At 39.7% G+C, this 15,345-nt stretch overlaps 1 protein-coding gene across 9 annotated transcripts in view; it reads left to right on the top strand.

Moving 5' to 3' along the window:
- Positions 1 to 15,345, top strand: part of PWWP2A (PWWP domain containing 2A) — a 42,988-nt gene that overhangs the window by 2,633 nt on the left and 25,010 nt on the right. The window contains exon 1 of one of the 9 annotated variants that reach the window (XM_030571532.1): positions 1,442 to 1,463. The exons of 7 other annotated variants lie outside the window; for them this stretch is intronic. In XM_030571532.1, the coding sequence (XP_030427392.1) occupies positions 1,462 to 1,463 (2 nt within the window). In that variant the 5' untranslated portion in view covers positions 1,442 to 1,461. One more of the 9 variants, XM_030571533.1, reaches the window with a different exon arrangement.

Below are 15,345 nucleotides of genomic sequence, written 5' to 3'. Positions count from 1 at the left end.
CCGGCCCTTATCGCAGGGTAAGCCCCAGGCCGTGCCATGATGGGTGGGAACGGTGCCCCAGCAGTCTCGTTGCTTTGAGACAATGCCTAACAGCACCTCCGACCGCCAGTTCTGATGCGATGTAGCCTCTGCTGCTGCCACGCACGCTCTCTGGTCCATTACTGGGTTAAAGGTGAGGGAGCGGCCCTTTCCTTTTAAGTAATAAAAATACAATAAAAGCTGGTCACCGACCAACAAACCTCCTCCAGCCCCGCTGTTTTGTGCTGCTGTTTTAAATAATAAGAGTTGTTGCCTTGTGGGAATTAGAAGATATGAGAGAGGCAGGAAGAGCACATGGTCATTTTCCTCTGACTCAGTTAGGATTCATCTTGGGCCTTCCTAATCCCACCGTCCTGGTAATAGTCATGAGCCTGAACTGCAGAGAATTTGCCTGAGCCTCCCCCAAATCATAGGGGTCTTCAGATCCAAAGTTCTGTTTTGGGTGCTTATCTCTAACTTACAGCTTGCATTGACTAAGTCACCTCATATTAGCCTTTAAAAGCCCACTGACACCTTTTGAATTACAGCAGTCTTCAAATGGAAGGTTCTTGGAGCCCTGAAGGATTTACTAGTATGATTCTCCTTGTGTATGGGGAGGGGCTTTCTCTTCAAGGAACCAATATTCACCTAGTAAATCTGGGCCTGAAGAGACAGTTTTTTCGTTCAAGCCTAACATTTTGGGGAAACTTGCACAACTTGATGGGAGTAAAAATTGTTCAGAAAACTCTAAGAAAAGTATTTAAGGATATAAATATCTCCCTCACCCCTCCTTTCGGTGTCTGTAGTCTAATACTTCAGCATTAACCAAGTACAGAACAAAGTGACATTGACTAGGCTATTTTCATTGCCTGTTCTATATGAAGTGCAAAAAGTAAAAAAAAAACAAAAAAACAAGTCTTGGAAAACAGAATTTGTAAATGTTCTTAAACTCTAGTAATCCAAGATAGTGGTTCTGACATAGAGAACCTGTATCAGTTTTAAGAAATTATTTACCTGTGCAGTCTCTCTGTTCTTAGTGCTTCCTTCAGAAATGGGGCCAATGGCTTTGAGCACTTTTGCTTTGGGGTCAGCTTGTTTTTAGGGGCAGATGTTTAGAGAGGTGTATGGCTTTTTCTAAGTTCAGTGAAGATGATTTAAGATGTTAGAAACATCTTAAAAATCATGGAAGCTAATTCCACAACTCAGAACTTAACCGTCTATAGTTTGAAAAGTCTAAAGGCACTTTCACATTTTGTTAAATTGATTTGAGGCTGATCTTTAATTGTGTACATTTCTAGCATGAAATACTGAAAAGCCCCAAACCAGTGATGGGCGCATTCAGTTACCCATCTAGTTAACTTATTTTTTAATTCTATTCTTTTGTAGATCTGAAGTCCAGACCCTCAGAGTTGCTGGCTCTCACTCTGTTCAGTCACTTGCACTATGTGGGTGTCAAATCACTTGCCATTAAATGACTCTGGATCCTGTATGTATGAATAAGGAAAATCCTGATTTCTTTCCTCTCCTGAAAAAACAAACAAAATTACCTGCAACTTATTAAACACTTCCATTTGACCCAGGTATCCTCTCAGATATAAATGCTTGGGGTTTCTGGATACAAAAATTGTCTCACCACTGAGGATCCCCCAATATGTGGATTTCCCATATCCCTTTGAGGCACAGGGTCATCTGCATAGAAGCACTATGGCTCCACACAGATGAGGAGGGACTCCTTGGTAGTGTGGCTTCAGTGGATCCATGCTTCCAAGATCGCCCCCAAACCATTTGTTAAAGGTAGGGGGAAGCATTCCTCATCGCAGGGCTTTGTGGAAAAGGTAGTACAGCTAAGGGTTGTATTACCTTTTCTTATGGGCTGATGAGGGAGTGATGCATCTTCTGTGTCTGTCCATGTGCCTCCTGGACTTCATGGATGGTCCCTCTTCAGGTGGATGTGGAAGATAGTTTGGACTCTTTTTTTAATCAAAGCTCGGGAGCGGGCCTAGGGTGAGAATTGGGCTTCCTTACATACAGGCTCTGCAATGTTTTGCTAGTGATACCAGTGTATGTGAACTGGCAAGTGAGATCTGGACTCAAATACCCAAAAGAAGAATAAAGTTGTAAGTGAACTTTAGAAATGTGCTAAGCACTTTTTACCTATAGAATATTTCAGGACTTAAGTGTTAAACACATTTTTTAGATAAACTCAACTTCTGTGCTATTTTTGTTTTGCTGCATTAGCTTATCTAGATTTTTATGCTTTGGTGGCCTGTTACTGCCTTAGGACAGTGCTGTCAATATCAGAAACCTATGATCATCTCTTCATTTCATTTTTATGAGATATATAATTCCTATAGCAGGACTTGTTTAAAAACATGAATAGTATACGAGTTGTGATTAACCTTAACTCTCTTCTGGGAGTCTGTTTACTGAATGTTGCAGCTTTTTATAGGAATCATTACACTGGGGAAAAACCAAACCAAAAGCCCCACAAGTTCTAACATGGGTTCACTTGAAATGTGGGAATCCTAATAAAGGAAAAAAAAAAATGTCCATTGGAACTTTGCTCCCACCAGTTCATCTGAATTTGTGGGAATTTTTCCAAACTTCTCCAGGTCAGACGTGGCCGTCGCCTCCAAATCTGCTTCTCCTAGAAATCTTAAACTTACCAGTTCCTATGCAAGTCAAGTAAATTTTTAGTAAGGATAAAAAAAATCTAACCTAGTCCACTCTTTCTTTGTTTGTTTTTAATGGTTACCAACATCTTCAGTTACAGGTGCTAACTCGCCCTACCCACAGTGAATTATGGGTAGGGGAAATCACCTTATGCTCTGAATAATGAGGATTAATAGCACTTGCATTATAGCAAATGGAAATTAGACTGCTGTTTGCCTCATTGTCATATGGCAATGACGTTGAAGGTAAACTTGGGTGTAAAAAATATATGCATTTCATGCAGGCAAGTTTATTGCCCCTCTAAATTTTAGTGCTATCACTCCTATATTGTGGAATGGAAGCACAGCCAAAATGCCTTCAACCAATTTTGTTGTTTTTCTCTGAACATCTACTACTCTGTTTCTGCTGCTGAAATGAAATGCTAGCCTTTGTATTTATATTCCTGCAGAGTTTCAAATGAGGTCAACAGTGCATATATAAAGGAACATTGTCAATTGCATTTTAATTGACAAATATCAACATTTTTTATGTTGGAATACCTCCTTTAAATAGAATGTCCTGTTTAAGTATTTGTGGCCCTCATCATAGTAGTGCAAGTGCCCTAATAACTAATGAATTTTATCCACACAGTATCCCTGTGAGATAAGGATATTATACCCACTTTTCAAATGGGGATCTGAGGCACAAAGAAATTTAGCAGCTTCCACATGTCACATAGGAGGTCAAAAGTTGATCTGGGAATTCAACCTGGGTCTTCTGGGTCCCAGTCCAATTCCCTAGTTAATTCCAATTGAACATTCTTCATATCCACGACCTAGTTCTTATGTTTTTATTAAAGGGAGTTTTTGTACCTAAGCTGATGTTCTGAAATGTCTTGTGGGAAATTCAAGAGCAAGCATCACTGAGCCTACTCTCTTCCTGCTTACACTCCTACATGCATGTCTGATGCTGATTTTAGTTCTAGTAGTGCTACTGCTATTACCTTTAAGCTCCTCTTGCATCGTCTCAGGGAGGTAATGCTTGAGAGCTCCTTCCCAATGCATAGTGGTGGTGGTATCTTAATGTATGAGATGGGAAGTGCAGCTGACTATCAAAACAAATTGATCATGCACATGGTGAACTTGGATAGAGATTTTCTCTAACATTTTAATTATATTAATATCAGTTGCCATCTGCAAAAATTGTTAGATACAATTCCTTTTAAATTAATATGTTTCTATGCTTGCAATGTATTCTGAGGGTCTTATGACACTGCATGCCCCTATATTGGTTTGTGATGCATTAATGCCACCTGCTGGCTCAGAATTGCTGCAAGGCTCACTCTGCACCTGGAGGAAGCAGACAGTAGGAAGTATAGCACTTCTAAATCTTAAGAGGTGGCGTGAGAGTGCTTATCATCCTGTTGGAACACTATTCCAGGATTTAAAACTACATGGGACTGAGTCTTAAGACTTCACCGTGTGTAGTTTTTTTAAGTTCTATTTTCTTGTGAACAATCACAGAATTCTTAGTTTAACAACAGAGATTTTTTTCTAACCCTGGTATATCATGATGTACTGAACCTTAAAAATCATAATTCTGATGTTCAGGGTTTTTTCCCTTTTTGAATTTCATCATAGCAGCCTTGGAAAGAACAACCATGAGAGCTAGAAACCAAAGTCATCTGCTGTTTGAAAGCAGGAGATACCAGAATTCAGAGGAGAGAGCATTAATCTCTAGCAGTTTGACATATTGGCAGACAAAGTTATATGAAAATTGGGTTTGGTTGGAACAAAATGGTAATTAAAGTGATTTTTAAAAGCAGAGTTGTCATGTAACTTATCTAGTTGGCTTAACTGAACTTTATAAATCTTCAACTCTTTTTGTAAAATTACTATTTGTTGCTTTGTTATGGTGCTCTCTCCCAATGATACTTCTAAAGTCGTTAGACTCTTATGTTGCTTCTGCTCAAATAGAACTTCTAATTCCATGTGTAGAAAGATTTTGTGGACCCCAGTGAGGTTATGTGAACTGTCACAGTTCGTTCGATATAAACATATTTTCTCAGTGTTTTAAAGCTCAAACGTGGCAGCTTGGTGTTAATTAAAGCATGAGCTTTGGAAAGTGAAATTGATTGGTCTGTCTTCACTTTTAACACCAAGCAAAAGCGAAAAATAAGAATAAACTTTAATCTTTCAGTTCTGAGAGTCTAAGGTTGTGGCAACGATATCTAAAGACAGTTTACCTATATATTTTTACCTGACTGCCCCTGAAGAGGTAAAGAATTTTCTCCAGTCAGCTTCCTTAAACCAGTGTAGCATCTATTAAAAAATGCAAGAGAACTGAAAAATTGTCCAGATCCCAGTTGTCATGAACAACTGCTTAAATTTTGGATTTCAGAAGGAAATACAGTGTAGGTTAATGTTGTTTTAGGTTTTATGGAACTACTAATGTTTACAAAGTTAATATTCAGTTACAAAAACTGGGGGGAAGACCAACTTCTGCCCATTTTTGACTCTGTAGTATTGTTTCTCCTCCCTTCCTTGCCTAATCTGCAAGCTGTCACTAAGGCTATGGCTACTCTAAAGTTTAAGTTGATATAAATTATGTCGGGAATGAATTAGCCATTCCTTTGAGCGACATAACTTATGCTGACTTAAGCGCTGGTGTCAATGCTGCCAGGAGAGCCGACATAGCTACCGCTGCTTGCTGGGGCTGGAATCATTAAGCTGATGGGAGCCATCATCTTAGAGCCTCTATGCAGAGAGCTTGCAGTGTCACAGCTGCATTGGTGGAGATGTGTCTCTGAAAGCTTTCTAGTGTAGCCATAACTTAGAGGAGTCACAATCTTTCTGGTGACTAAAATGTAGGGAAATGCAGTTGTTCTTTGGACTTGTGGAAAAAGCCAGGTAGGACAACTGTTTAGGAAACAGTCAATGTCAAATTTCTCTGTAATGTCTGTTCTTTCTTTGTCCATAGTGATACGCTCTTGGGTGCTAGTGTAATGCAGATAATTAAAAAGAATTATGGAGGTGTCAGTTAAAGTATAGATTCGCTTATGTATGAAAATTACAGCATATTCTTCCCAAAAGCCTAGCACTTCCTCCAAGTATAGAGCAATATTTTTGGAAATTTAAATAAATCCATTAATCACATTATTAATTTTAAAATAAGTCTCCTAAGATGATATGTATCCTTTCAAACCTCTTTATTGTTCCTGATGACACATTCATTTTAATAATGGAATAAATGTAGACTCTTTAAGCTTCCCATAGAGTAAAAAACTTCACTGGAATCTTGTACAGAGACTACATTTGAAAGAAATAATATATTAAGATTGTTCATTTTTCATCTTCATAAAAGAGAGGCCGAACAGGATCTTATCTAAACTTAAATTTTGCTGGGATTGTTCTACTAAATAAAGCAAAATAAACTGTATAACTACATCTTCACTAAGGCTTCAGTTGGTTTACAAAGGAACCACACCACTAACTGACACTACTGTGCTGGCAAAGGTTTCCAGTGTTGACTACAGAGAACTCCACAAAGAAATGCCCTATTTTAAAATGGCTGCCATCTTCTGTTCTCAATTGGATTGACCTTAGAATATATGGCCAATGCATATATCTGCTTCTGATAGTGTTCTTCTCTGCCTTGTGACAGCACAGGATGCCACCATGTTTCCTGAGGGCAACTTGGCTTCCCTTCACTTGTGGGAATGTGGGGACATGAGGGTGGAGGGGAAACTTGGGTGTACAACCTGGTATGTTCTGACTGCTTTATGTCACTCTGGAGCACAACTAAATGTGCTAAAAGTTAAAATTGAAAGATTTCAGTTGACATTAATCTTTCGATCATTTTGAAATATTGAATGATAGTATTTTCTGACTTTCTGGTTTAGTGTTAGATATTTTAATTAAAAAAGAAATTCCCAGACAAACTACACTGAGGTGAAGTGAAGACTGAGCATATACATCAGTGATTTTTTTCATTGGTTGAATGACTGTAATCAGTGCAACATGCTTGTTAAAATTTTAATTAAAGAATGTCTACTGAAAAGGGATTGCACAGTTTTAACAAAACCAATTTAAAAAGAACTTGTGTTTATAGGTATGAAAATTGTCTAGATCAGCCCAGTATCCCCTAGCACTGTATCATGACAAAAGAAAAAAGCTGTATTGAGTATCCAGGTTACAGTTTAAAAATAAAAACCTGTTTCAAAATTGGCATGTATTTTTTTTACCTCAGCGTAACCTAGTTATCTAGACATGCTGATGTGGAGATGAAGCTGCAGGAAACTTTACGTGGAGCTTCCTTCCAATTCTTCCAGAAGGAGAGGAGAGGGGCTACATTCCCACCTCTGTGGAAAAATCAGGGGTTTGGACCCACACCATACACAGATCCTTCAGACTCCTCAGGAGATGGCCCTGTGTTTCTATACTGAATGTGGTTTCACGAAGCTGTAGTTGGCTGCTGTTTGCGGGGTTCCCCCTATTTCAAAGAGGGGTTTCTAGTTTCAGGGTGCAGTCTAAGTAATACAACTTCTACCTGTTTTTACGTCAGTATTTTCTGTTGGTGGTTGGTGAGTTTCTTGCCCCTTGCTGTTTGTAGCCACAGACCCACAGGGTCCTCTGTGGGTGAGAAAGATGCAGTGAAATAAACTGATTCCTCTGTACATACGGGTAGCTACAAGCATGCAGCTGCAAGCAGTACAGTGTTTTCTCAAATTCAGTGTGCTAGGTGAAGCTCAATCTGGGCCTTCAAAAAGCCCTATTGGATATTGATCCAGTTCCTCTGACAGGTGTAACTGTTAATTCCTTATGTAACTTCATTAAAACACAACTCAATATTTAACTGTAGAAATCTTTGACTTCAGTTGGAGGATGTTTACATGCTCAGAAGTTATACCAAATAAAGACTTGATTGATTGTCATTTACATGTAAGTGAAATATATTATTCCATAAGTATTCTGTTTAGATGTAGAGTCCATCAGTCCAACACTGGCTGCATGGGACATGCTTAATTATTACTACTGGGAGATCCTAATAAGCAGTGTTTGGGGTGGTGAAAGACATTGGCATGTACTATGTACTGTTTCTACAGAAATGGAAGTAACTCAAATTGTAGATGCAGGCTGTTCTGGAACTTTGACTAAATGAAATACTGCATTTTCTGAACTGTGAATTCTGGTGCCATATTACTTTGGATGGAAATAAACTACAGTGGAGTTGCATCACAGGCACATTTAACTTATGCAATTTTAACTATATGCACTCGGCCAAACAAAAAAAGAGAGAAATAACAATTTAAGTACTGTACCTGTATTGCAGGCAATTCTGCCCGCCATTCCATTCAATGAACGTTTGACTATACATGATTTTCACCTTACGCGCTGACTTCAGAATCTAACCCCCACATAAGATGCGACTTCCCTGTACTGAGAAAATAGGTCAGCTTCTGTGGATACCTACTCAGTAAAGTGTCCCAGTGGATACCTAGTATATATTTAGGTAGACACTTAAATTCTACACTAAGCAGAATAATAGTGAAGTATTTGGGATACGTTCTGTATACCCGTGTTCAGGATACTGTGCTTGGTGTTAAGTAGCTTACATAATATATAACCAATATAGCTACTATGGAATACTCATGTGCATAAACAGTCAGATTGGAGCTTTATTATTAAAGTAATTCCTTCAGATTCTGAGTAAAATATTTCAATTAATCAGGTAGATGATGCATGAAACAAAGATGCTCAGAATTAAGTGGTGCTAAATATTTTAATAAATGTAGCCAATATGCTACAAAATGTTTGAACCTTAAACCAAATGATTCCTGTCTTGGCTTCTGCAGAACACGCGTAAGGAATACTGTACTGGATATGAATAACAAAAATATCAGACCATTGTAAGCTGACTATCAGCGATAACACATCAGAGGTCAGTGAACTCCTTGTAAATGATGTGTTAAACCAAATCTGATTCTTTCCTGAAACGTTAACTTCCTGTGCTGATTTAGATTAGTGATCATGCATTCTCATAAGAGTTATGCCCAGACACCATGAAATCATAAGTCTTTTCAAGAGATTGAAGAAACATGGCTCACATTCAATCATTAGATTTAAAACTATCCTAGTTGGCTTTTCTCTGCAGGAGGTTTCTTTAGCTTGCTAGAAAAGCTTTTTTCCTCTCTCTTCCACTCCCCTCCTAGTTTGCAAGTGCAGGAAGGGTTCACTTAAGTCCTACCCATTAAAGTAAACCTCCATGCCATCATGCATTGTTTAAATGCTTGTGTGCATATGTTTAGACTAAAGAACACTACAGATAACTCCTAAATAGGTTCATAATGGTAGAAGAACATTTATAATGTGTACCCACATTTCTTGCTTGAGGGTATGGCTACATTTGGAATTTCAAAGCGCTGCCGTGGCAGTGCTGCGGGATTTGAAGTGTGAGTGTAGTCAGAGCGGCAGCACTAGGAGAGAGCTCTCCCAGCACTGCATGTAAACCACATCCCTTACGGGTGTAGTGTGCAGCGCTGGGAGAGCCGCGCTCCCAGCGCTGCTGCCCTGATTACACTGGCGCTTTACAGCGCTGTATCTTGCAGCGCTCGGGGGTGTTTTTTCACACCCCAGTTGCAGCGCTGTAAAGTGTGAGTGTAGCCAAGGCCTTAGTCTTGACTTAATTCATATACAGGAGAGACTCAAATATGTCACGTTTTTCTTGTAGCTCACGCCACTTGAGAACAGAATGCTGAAAGTGTACATAATTATTTTCTCCTCGCTACCCTTCAGAGAACTTTAATTTTGATAAACTGATTTAACTTGAAAAAAGCAAAATCTACATAAATTTGTGAGAAGCTTTTGGTTTTACTGATGTCACTGAACTAGTCTATACGTAATTACCTCTGAATATTCATTAATTCTCATAGCTCACAGGACACAGGACTTGCACAAAAACCTTATGAAGTACTTGAGCAGTGATTACTTCAAAAATTTAGTGATGTGGTAAATTTGGTAGTATCAGAAATGGTCTTTGTTTTAGAAGTAAGGCTGATGATGCTTCAGTAAGTTTCCTTGTTTTGGTAAAGGTAATCTGGCTGTGCCCTACTTCTGCTACTTCATGTTTGAATCATTCTTCACTCTTCTCTGGGATTGCTAAATCTTTCTTCATTTACTCTGTTTTTAACACTACTTCAAGCCATCCCCTCATACCTAAGCACATAAAATCCCTAACAGTAGTAATGGTCATGCACCCAGTTTATCTCGGAGGCTGAAATGGCCTCTGATTGATGTGTCAAGCTCATTACTTAAATGCAGCAGTGCATTACTATAAAATGTTAATAGGAATAGTAAAGTCTTTCCTCAGCTATATATTGCTGAAACAGAGGGACATGTCCTGATTCCTACTCTGTCACAAAACCTCAGGAAAACCAGGTTAACTAGCCCTCTGAGGGGAATTCCTTGGTTGGTGGCAAGAACTGGCATAGCATTTTCTACATCAACCCCTTCCTGATACAGGTGGGTGGGTTTTTTTTTTTTTTTTTTTTTTGACAGGGGCCTGGAACACACCTTGGTGGCTCATATGCTGCCATTTGTAATTTAGAGCAGCTACAGGTCTGCTCTGAATTATGCCATACCTGGGCTAGTAGCTGGGTTAAGTACTCTACCTTTTGCCCTGCCCTCCAGTCCCGGGCCAGGCACAGCTCAGTTACATAAGAGGCTCTAGCACAAGAACTTTCCTGCTTTGCAGATGAGGACCTAGGGTGTAGTTGTAGGTTGTGTAATTACATCAGAATGAATGAAAAGCTATAGATTACATTGTCCTATGAACCATATAATCACACACGACTGGAATCATGCATCAAGAATAAATTTTATTTTTGTATTTAGCAAATCATAGAATCTGTGGTGGTAACTTCAGGGGATGTCATTCTGTTTAATAAAAAGTAATATTGTACCTGAGACAGGTTCTTTTTGCATGGAACCCTCTGGCTTAGCTTTACCGTTGTATTTGGATATGAGGACAAATTGAAGATATCACTTGCAGTGCCACTTTGCATTTATTTCAGACTGAATGGTTAAACAGGCCTAACTTATGTTGCATAATTGATTTTGGTTGTTTTAAAAGATGGAATTCATTGCAAACCTTTTAGATTTACAGGATACAGTTCAGTTCAGAGCACAGGCCAGCAAAGGTGACTCATGATGTCAAGATTAATCTGAAGAGTGGTGGTGCACTTTTCATCTGAGAATTTTTATAGTGGCATTTTTCTTGTGGTCCTTCTTCACCTTTGCTAATGCCAGTTAACCAAAACACTTTCTTTTAGAACTAGAATTTCTACATGTTTTCAATCAAAATTTAAAACCGTTTGCTCTGTTGTTCGTTTGAAACGCTCTAGTCTGTATAATACAAAGAAACTGGGAGTGGAGCAAAAACACTTAGCAGAACACCTTTTTGAGGTTTTGTAAATAGTGACTACAGATGGGGCTTGATTTTTATTTTTTATTCACTACGTATTTCATCTGATAAATTAATGAAATCTGAATAATATTTGGCAAGTTACTTGAGTAATCACCTGTACTGTTTCCTTTGGCTTTGTTAGATCTGCTCCCTTTCTGTCTTTTTCTGCCTTCCCCCCACCCCCAATGCAATAGGAAAGAAATACTATTTGTCGTCCTCAGTGTTTTCCTTCCTTCCTTTCTCTATCATCCCTACTCTCTTCTAGTTCTCTCCTTCCCAAACCTTTCCACTTCAATTCTCTTTTCTAACTTACGCTGTCAATCTCTTCCTTTATCCCACCTGCATGCTCTCCCGACCCATGCATCCAGACATAAGCTCAGAAACTTTACTAGATGCCTAATAACCAACACGTTAAACTTAGAATGACAGAGATACAAGAGATGGAAGATTGCCCCACAGCAATGGGCTATGTCCAAGTAAGAAGCCAGCACCCATCTAGCTGGGGAAAACTGGCTGTACCAAACGTGATTTCGGAGCTTCATCTTTCAATTCATACAGGGCCAAATTTTGGTTCCAGTGAACTCTTCGTACTAGAAGCCTGGACTCTTCAGGGGTATTGTCTTGTCTTATCTCATGTTTGAAAACATTGGGGGAAGTCTTGATTAATATTAAAATACAGTATCTCCTCACTGAATGTTGTGTTATGTTCTTGAAAAATGCAACTTTAAGCGCAAATCCAATTTCCCCATAAGAATTAAAGTAAATGGGCGGGTTAGGTTGTCTGGTGAAAAAAATTTCCCTGCAAAAGACTGTGTGTGTACGTACGTGTACACACACACCCCCCATAAGTTTTTTTTAAACAATTTAATACTGTACACAGCGATGATGATTGTGAAGCTTGGTTGAGGTTGTGAAGTCAGGGTGGGATATTTCCCAGGGAATGCCTTACTGCTAAATGATGAACTAACTTTTGGCTGAGTCCTCAAGGGTTAATCCATTGTTGTTAATGTAGCCTCACAGTCCACAAGGCAGCACGAATGTAGGGAGGGAAGACAGCATGGCAGACAGAGACACACACCGTGTGTGTGTGTGTGTGTGTGTGTGTGTGAGAGAGAGAGAGAGATGCGCATTACCCCTTTAAGTATGCTGACCCCCCTCTAAGTACACTGCCTTGTTAAGTAGATCAGCAAGTTGAGACAGCAGCTGCTCCCAGGAAGCTCCCTCCATCCTGAGCCCTGTCCTGTCGTCTCCCTGCCCCCTCTGGAGATGGGGTAAGTGGGGTGCAGGAGCGCGGGGGAGGGGGACACCTTGACATTAGCACCCCTCTCCACCTCCCCTGCACAGTAAGGCTTCTGCAGGAGGCTTCTGGGAGCAGCTCCAAGGCAGAGGGCAGGAGCAGCACATGGCAGTGGGGGGAGGGACATCTGAACTGCTGGCAATTGATAGCCTGCTGGGCGGCTGCTGCACAGGGAACTTAGGGGAGTGAAGAGCTGATGGGTGGCTGCCGGTCCACCCTGCTTCCAAGCCCCCACCAGCTAGCTCCAACGGGCTGCTCTTCCTGCAAGCAGTGGACAAAGCAGGTGGCTGCCAAACAGCATTATAAAGGAGCATTGCACAACTTTAAATGAGCATGTTCCCTAATTGATCAGCAGTGAAACAACGTTAACCGAGATGACTTTAAGTGAGGAGTTACTGTACTGTAAACCAGTTCAGACAGTAGAAAGTTACAGCAAACTATGCAATGACAGTTCCTGGTACATCCATTATAAGCACTGCATTTTATAATGAAGGACCGAACTTCACAGTGAGTTAATACAGTGTACTCTTTAAGTTGGTATGTACCTTTATTTAAACGCATCCCAGAACTGTCTCATGGGTCCTGTGCTTCACTAGCCCCTAAGTTTCACAGAGCTTTGAGAGGGAAGACAATAGAATTTGTTAAGTAGGAACAGTCGAGCATCATTGCTACTTGTTTTTGCAGCATCCACGGTGGACTAGGTGTTATGTGGTCTTAACCCCTTCCCCTCCCCGCCCCACAAAAAAGCACCATCCCTGTTTTGAAAATCTTATACTATGTAAAGTGATTTTAAAATTGTTTCTGGTTTCTAGATTTATACCAGAGCAAATACAACACTTTCCAGTAAGCACTTGTTGACCAAAATGAGAGAGAAGTTACTGAGTGTAAAGCTAACCTTAAATTGAGGCTTCTGATTTTGTCCCTCTTTCAACAAGGTCAAACAAGTGTGATTGAAATCATTAGGTGAGCTTCTTATTTGTTACAAACTGTCTAAGTCTGAGCGGAATATGGTATTCACATCTTTATATAAACTTGAATGACCTCTGTTAATGTGATGGGACTTAAAAGCCAGTTCTCAGTGTTGTGTACCATGATCTGCAATACTTGCCTGAAACAAACAAAAAACCTAAGAGCAGAGACACCTATCCTCAAAACTAACTATTGGGGAGGTTTCCAAACTGTCTGCTTGGAATTGGAGGTAAGTAGACCTAGGTGGGACGTGGAGTTTTTTAAAAATGTTTAATGGCAAATGGGGAGTGAAACCCTGCAATGCAGCAGAATATAGTTAGTTCCTAAATTAATTTGCTGTCCTTTATTGTTTTTGTTTGAGGAAAGAATGTCTTAATAACCCAATATCATCTAATCAAACTATTATTGTCCTCTTTAGGAAAAATGGCTGGGTTATTGGCTCACTGAGACAGTAGGCACAAGTCTCTCTAAACTAGAGACATATAGAAGTGGACCCAGGATCTGGGGATGGGGAGAGGAGGAAGGTGGAGTGTCAGATGGCTACATTGTGGTACTTTCCTGTCTGGGTTTTGCCACTTGACAATGTAGCCGTCATCTCAGTCTGGTCTGGTAGCAATTTGGGGCTGACACTTACCAGAAGCCCATGTATGAAGGGGTGGGTAGATGTGGAATGAGTGGATGTAACAAAGAGGGAAGAATTGAGTAGATAAGATAGAAAAATAGGATTTTAAGAATATGCTGGTAATTTTTGTGGGGGGGAGAAACAGACAAAATATAGGAGAGGTGGTAAAGAGCATAATTGTGGCTATAGTAAAGAGATGGTATTCCTCTGGTGTGAGAGGCAAGCAGCTGTCTGACTGATTAACCCCACCTGCCACACTTGGGAAAAGACCTGAAATCTAATGATCTGTTTTCCTCATAAAAAAAGGAGCAAGCAGCTGTAGCCAGTAGAGGCTGGAGCTACTGTTGGGAGGAACTGCACCCAGAAACAAAATGGACAGAAGGGAAACCAGAAAATCCTATTATCACAAAGGCTCTGAGGTAAAAGTCAGGAACTTCTGGACTGAGGAACTTCTGGGCTTGAGGGACAGACTTAGAAGTTTTGATCTTGTTTTGTTGCGGAAACTTGAAATAAAATAAAAAACTGCAAGAGCTGACCCTGTTGGAAATGACCTCACAGAGTCCAGGGAAGGCTCACAAGGAGAATGCTGGCTCAACCAGGGCAAGCCTGGGTCCAGCCGGAAGAGAAGGATATGAGAAATGCCCCAATCCTTTACAATAATATAGGGAAAGAGGTGTAAAGAGAGAACATATTGGAAAATACTAGGGAAAAAAACCATTATCTTTAAGAAAAATAATTAAATGGAAAACTTGTCTAGGGTTTTTAGTTACCATTATCAAGAGTACAGCTCTCTTGTCCTTTTAAGTTGTAGGATCTTAGTGCATGGCAGGTAATGTACTATCATATCTTGTCTGGGAGGTTTACTTCTTCGGATAATGTCGATTGTATGCATTTTTCAAGTCCTGATACCTTAATCTAACTGATCAAAAAGTGGATACAGATCTTCCTTAACAGTATGGAAGAAATTAGTTTCTTGATAGCAGTGACTGTAATGCAGTCAAAAACATTGCATTTTAAATATTGTGAATTTTAATAGCTGATACTGTAAATACTTTCCTAAAATTTAACTTTGCTGTGAATAAATTACCTCGGAGCCTCAACAGGACTAGAGTGCTACTTGTATAATGTAAGTATTTTTTGACCTGATAAACATAACGGTCCATTTGGTGGACCTTTAAGGCAGTTAGAATCTCAGATTTTCAAAAATGAGTCCCCAGTGGATTTATGCCAGGTGTACTCTTTCTCCAAATAACTGTAGAGGTATTTGTTCTTTTCTGAGTGTATATATAATGTCTGATGCTTTCAATAATGAATCGGAGAAATA

The sequence above is a fragment of the Gopherus evgoodei genome, chromosome 8, assembly GCF_007399415.2.
Source record: "Gopherus evgoodei ecotype Sinaloan lineage chromosome 8, rGopEvg1_v1.p, whole genome shotgun sequence".
Taxonomy (NCBI): domain Eukaryota; kingdom Metazoa; phylum Chordata; order Testudines; family Testudinidae; genus Gopherus; species Gopherus evgoodei.
Note: the sequence above shows the minus strand (reverse complement) of the source record. Positions and strands in the feature narration are given on the sequence as shown.